This window comes from Corticium candelabrum, chromosome 11, assembly GCF_963422355.1.
Source record: "Corticium candelabrum chromosome 11, ooCorCand1.1, whole genome shotgun sequence".
Taxonomy (NCBI): Eukaryota; Metazoa; Porifera; class Homoscleromorpha; order Homosclerophorida; family Plakinidae; genus Corticium; species Corticium candelabrum.
This window is the reverse complement of record NC_085095.1, coordinates 3,338,147-3,343,947: the sequence shown is the minus strand read 5'-3', so window position 1 is coordinate 3,343,947 and position 5,801 is coordinate 3,338,147. Positions and strand designations below refer to the sequence as shown.

General features: G+C 45.8%; 1 protein-coding gene across 1 annotated transcript; it reads right to left on the bottom strand.

Moving 5' to 3' along the window:
- Positions 1–620: 620 nt before the first annotated feature.
- LOC134187105 (uncharacterized) lies at positions 621–4,552 on the bottom strand. The gene is made up of 2 exons (XM_062655222.1): positions 4,447–4,552; positions 621–3,736 (listed from the first exon to the last, which is right to left on the bottom strand). The coding sequence occupies exons 1-2, from the start codon at positions 4,550–4,552 to the stop codon at positions 651–653; spliced, it is 3,192 nt and encodes a 1,063-aa protein (XP_062511206.1). The 3' UTR covers positions 621–650.
- Positions 4,553–5,801: the final 1,249 nt, after the last annotated feature.

Sequence of the window (5,801 nt, the reverse complement as noted above, 5' to 3'; positions counted from 1 at the left end):
GTCCCGTTGAACGTCGTCTCTTCGAAGACGTTGCTGGCGTTTCGGGGTACAGGTGCATTAAACACGGCAGCTCTTCGACGGTCGTAGACTGGCAAACGACTGGGCGTAATTTTTCAAGACCCGGATATCAGCAAAAATATCTTGCGTTTCCCGGCGTCGCTCGCAAGAAACGAAACGATCGGCGCGTACCGTCCGACATCGGGAACGGGCAGTGTAAATTCGGTGGAGATACGATGCACCGTTACAGAGATATACGCGCGCGAGCGGAAGCGAGTGCGATCGGCAGGCGATCGCGTCGTCGTGGGAGTAGTCAGGAAGACGACCACAGTCTCACTTTTGACACGAATGAATTCGGCGCGAGCCAAATTCGGCTGAGATCGGACTCGCCGTCTTTGAGAAACGCTTCAACAGACAGACAGACAGACACGTCTCCTTTGTGTGTGTGTGTGTGTGTGTGTGTGTGTGTGTGTGTGTGTGTGTGTGTGGGTGCTGTCTGTCTGTCTGTCTGTCTGTCTGTGTGTTTGTGTGTGTGTGTGTGTGTGTGTGTGTGTGTGTGTGGTGTCTGTCTGTCGGTCTGTCTGTCTGTCTGTCTGTCTGTCCGTCTGTCTGTCGTACTAAAAGTTCTACTTTCCTACTGTTCTTCGTTTTAATTAATGAATAGAACTATGAATGGCTTTGTCCATCTCTAGCTTGTCTTGTCCATCCAAACAATTCAATGAAAGCCTAGATAGCTTTCTTAAAACAACTCTACTGTTACATTTCTGAATAATCACAGAAAATCTTCTTCTCCAATAGCTTCTAAACGCTGCTTCATTTTTCCTTCCCAGCATGTCTTTGGACTTCTTTGCAAGTTCATTTAAAAATTCCTCTGCTTTGGGTCCCCAACGACCAAAGTGTTCGAACACCAGAGGAGTAACAAAAGGCTTAGAACCATCTGGTAATGATTCTTTGCGATACTTTACTTCCTTCCTTGCCTCTCGTTTTGTTGCTGCATATCCACATGTCGTGGACGCTCCCTTGATGGTATCTTTGCTCCAGGGATGAGCCATAGCAACATCTATCTCTTTTGTTGTTCCTGAGTCTACGTCGTAAAATGTGATGTCTGGTCTATCTTCAGTGTGGATGTATTTGTGTCTTGGCTCAATCTGGTGGCATATGAGCAAATCGCTGAGACACTCGCTCCATCCAGAAACTAGGGTGTTGTGCGTCCAGACAGGACCTCCCCCATACTTACATGTAATCAAGTGATATCCTTCTCTGTCCAGCTCTGCTCCACACTCACATTTTACAAGGAGCTGACTGAATGGCAGACAGACACCCAACCTCAGACAAGACGCTAGACGAAATTCATTCTGCTTTAGTGCGTGCTTGTCTGAAGTGGGGACTGTTTCAAGCCATCCTCCCGCCCCTCGTCCTTGCAAGGATCTCATTCTTCCCGCGTCCTTTTCCTCAACTATTCTATTGGTAAATGTTGCTGCTTCCATGCAGGAAATGTCCGTTGATAAACGATGCTGTAGTTTCCTGGGGTTCTTGATCATCTCCTCTAGAGTGTGATATATAACTTCTTCTTCATCGTCCAAGTTTGACTTGGGAGGAAGATTAGACACTGCTTGATACAAGGTTGACCTTATGGTAGAGGAATCATTCTTAGGGCTGCTTTGATAGAGATTTTCTAAGTCCCGACACATTGATGGAAATCTATTGGGGAGTTCTTTAAGTGAGTGTGCCCATGCTGCCAAAAATGCAGCAGGAGCTGTACCTCGAATTGACGTGAGCCCGAATCCACCGAATTTAATTTTCAGGGATGCTTGTTTCCACTTGGTGTCGTCCAACCGATCCAATCCTATGATGTCAGTGAAAGTCTTTCTGGTAAGGAGGTCATGGATACCCGCAGCTTCTGATACATCCCTGGGAGATACAGTCCTGGCAAGATGATTCATTTTTGGGACGTGGCAATGTCTGAGTAACAGAAGACTGCACTGAGGATCATCAAGATCTTTTAGCTTAGAGCAAAGTGAACTGCCATCCTGTGCTACCCTTGTACAACTTGATTGGATGTAACTAGGTGCGCCTATAGGCGTCCCCAACACATGGACTCCTACTCTTGTAATAGGAACTGTTGTAGCGAAGTGCTCTGGCGCATCTGGGTAATACAGCTTGCATTTCTCGTCTCGTATAGTCAGGCCAACATCTTTGAGGGAGCCTTTTACATCATCAAAGACTGAGATGGAAGATTCAGGCAAACCAACAACATATACGTCATCCAAATACGCCAGCATAGTTGTATCTTGATGACGGTCTTGAACTGAGGCAATGATTGGTTGTAAAGCAATTGAGAACAGGACTGGACCAAGAGGGTCACCCTGGTGAACTCCTTCCTCTGATTGTAGTTTCACTATATCTTTCCCCTTGACATAAATCAAGGTACTCGGGCTGTCATACATTTGCCTCACGTGATGGTATATTTCAGGAAACACTTTCATGACCTGACTTAGAATACTGTCTCTCGATACTGAATTGAAGGCATTTTTGACATCGGTACAGAGAACAGACAAGCCTGGGTTATTCTCCATAAGGAATGAAAGGTGATGAACTAAAAGCTCAGCCCCACCAGGTGTTGCAATTCCATGTTGAATTGGCTTGAAGTAAGAAGCAAAAGAACTATTCATCTGGCTACAAATAGCCTTAGCAGTAGCTCTTCGAATCACTTCACCAATCGCAATAGGTCTAACATCATCGTTTGCTTTAGGTAAGGCGATGAGACGAGACGCTGTCAGGAGAGGCAAGACTGAATTTGGAACTTTGCCTCCAGCGATTAGAGAACACACTAGATATAGCAGTTCGCAAGTTAAGTCATTCTCCAAAAGAGTATTCAGGTGCTCATAACGCCAGCCAGAAGGGCCAGCACCACTTCCTCTTGGTGCTTTCCTGATTGCATTGAAAAATGCCTCCTTTTTCAGAGAAATGGGATTAACTGAATCTGACTCCATTTTTGAGGTTTCCTCTGGTCGATGTGAAGATATCATACGATGTGGATGCTTGGATAGTAACTGTGCCACTGTGTCGTCTGTAGCAGGGGCAAAACCCTGACTAGTTAGAACTCTTGATGCACGTGACAATTCTCCACAATGAACTAGACTTAGTGCAGCTTTCTTCCTCTGATCAACTTCTGTAGAAGGAGTAGAGCGTGATAAGTGACTCCGATTTAGAATCAGTTCTTGCCAATGAAATTGTAGAAACCGTGTGTAAATTGCCTTGACCTCCCGCGTGCCCACTTTACCGCCACGTGCATGCGGTTGGAGAAGCATCCTGGGAAGAAGTAGGAGAAGTTTCCATCCTCTGTCATTTGCTGGTTCCTCTTCAATCTTTCTCAAAGCAATAGCGCAGCAGTCCTGAAACATCGCGCGTAATGCAGGTGTTACATTCTGCACTGTTCTAAGCGGCGTCCAGTCCAGTATGGCTTCCGTTGTGAAGGAGTCTATCAGGCGCCAAGCGTCACCTTCTCGATCCAAGGAAGACCAACATGATTCAAAGGCCGTTCCAAAAACAGTGTCCTCAGGTGCCCTTGGCTTCCTTGAGTTTGGAGGTGGCAGAGCCGGTGTTGACGTAGTAAGCGTAGCCTGAGGCGTTGCGGTTACGCTGGATGACCTACAACACTTGGAAGCATGTTGTTGAAGCTTCAAAAACCACTGTGAGCATCCAGGACATTTGGACAACCCATGTTCTTCAATAAAATCTGTTGGACAATCATCTGAGCAGTGAGAGTCCCTGATATGTGCCAGAATTCGTTTGAGCACGTTTTCTTGTCTACAACGGGTGTATGGGCAACAGATGGTCGACATCCGAACTTTTAAAAATGCCGTCTGACTGCAGAACTGACGAAAACCAAACAAATACTCCAAGAAAACGATTTGTGACCAGGCGGGTTCAAACTCCAGTAACCACCATACCACATCCGTCTGTCTGTCTGTCTGTCTGTCTGTCTGTGTGTGTGTAAAGCCCGGCTTTGCCCGGCGGACAACACCCGCCAGGTCCTTCTTTTTTCCACTTCATAGCGCCGCAGTTGACACACACGTTTGTCATAGAACCAGTACAACACGGAAGTGGACGAGAGACAGTTCGCATTTATAGGTAGAGATTATAGCAGAAAGTATCTAAGAATGCGTTTGATGGTATCATAGTTGATGTTGGCCATGAATGATTGCAGTCAATAAAAATGTCACATATACACTTGCAATCGTATAGCACTCCCGGATTTTGCGCTGTCTCGTTGAATGAAATAAAGTCACGTGCAGTTAGACGAATCGTATAGCACTCCCGGATATTGCACTGTCCGAATTGAAGTCACGTGCAGTTAGACGAATCCATCAGAGCAGAACTGGAAGTCACATGCAGTACTCACCCGGATAATCCGTTCTTTGTATCTAACGAAGTCACGACTCGTACCGACTCTCGTCATTTTGACAGTCCTGCTGATGGTCGCCTCTTCAAAGACATTAAACACGGCAGCTTCGTATCTAACGAAGTCACCACTTGTTCTGACTCTCGCCATTTCGACAGTCCCGTTGAACGTCGTCTCTTCGAAGACGTTGCTGGCGTTTCGGGGAACAGATGCATCAAACACGGCAGCTGCTCGACGGTCGTAGACTGGCAAACGACTGTGAGCGTATTTTTTCAACACCCGGATATCAGCAAAAATATCTTCCCTTTCCCGACGTCGCCAGCAATAAAGGACACGCTCGGCGCGTATCGTCCAACGTCGGGAACGGGCAGTCTAAATTCGGTGGAGATACGATGCGCCGTTCCGGAGACATTCGCGCGCGAGCGGAAGCGAGTGCGATCGGCGGGAAATCGCGTCGTCGTGGGAGAAGTCAGGAAGACGACCACAATCTCACTTTCGACCCGAATGAATTCGACATGCGTGAGCCAAATTCGGCCGAGGTCGGACTTGCCGTTCTCGATAAACGCTCCAACAAACGGACAGGCAGAGAGACAGACAGACAGACAGACAGACACCTTTGTTTTATATATAGAGACATATCTATTGTCTATACATTCCCACACTGGTACATATCTATACTTTATACCCTTACACCCTTGCTTCTTTACCAAGAAAAAAAGAAGTTCTCTCACTCTACGCTAGCACAGCTTATAATCTGCTAAATATGCTGGCATTTTAGTTATTCTACCACTACGCTGATTGTGTTGGACTGGCTTAATGCTGTTGTATTCTTTCTTGACTTGGTGTTCTTGTCATTGGTAAGTCTACTCCGGTCATGCCTTTACCAGTCACTTGGCTCAGCTTCTGCTAATTTTTGACTGTCTTCTGTTTCATTTGTCTCAGATGTTTTCTGTTTCTGATCAATTTGGTACCGTTTGTTGTCTCTACTTTATATGATCTTGGTTCTATTTGTTTAGTCACTGTTGTTTTTGCCAACATTTTGTCATGGAGGACAACGCGGTTATAGAGGCCATGTCCGAAATCTTCCTCTGGATATTAAATCATTTCTGAAAAGCTTGCCAACAAACGCTGAACATCTTCCAATTCTTGTAGTTCGAAGAAATGTAAACATAGTGTACACAAAGATTTTGTTGTTCGTAGAGCGAAAGTACTGGCGGCATTACTATAGTTGAAAGAACACAATAAATTTTACAAAGATATTGATATCAGCTACATGAATTTGGAAGAATTACCAGACAATGCCATTCCTCACCAGTTGCGGGAGACATATGAAGAACAGGCCGAACAACTTCTTGTTCCAGAGGACATAAACTGTAGTCACACCACTTGCCTCTGAGAT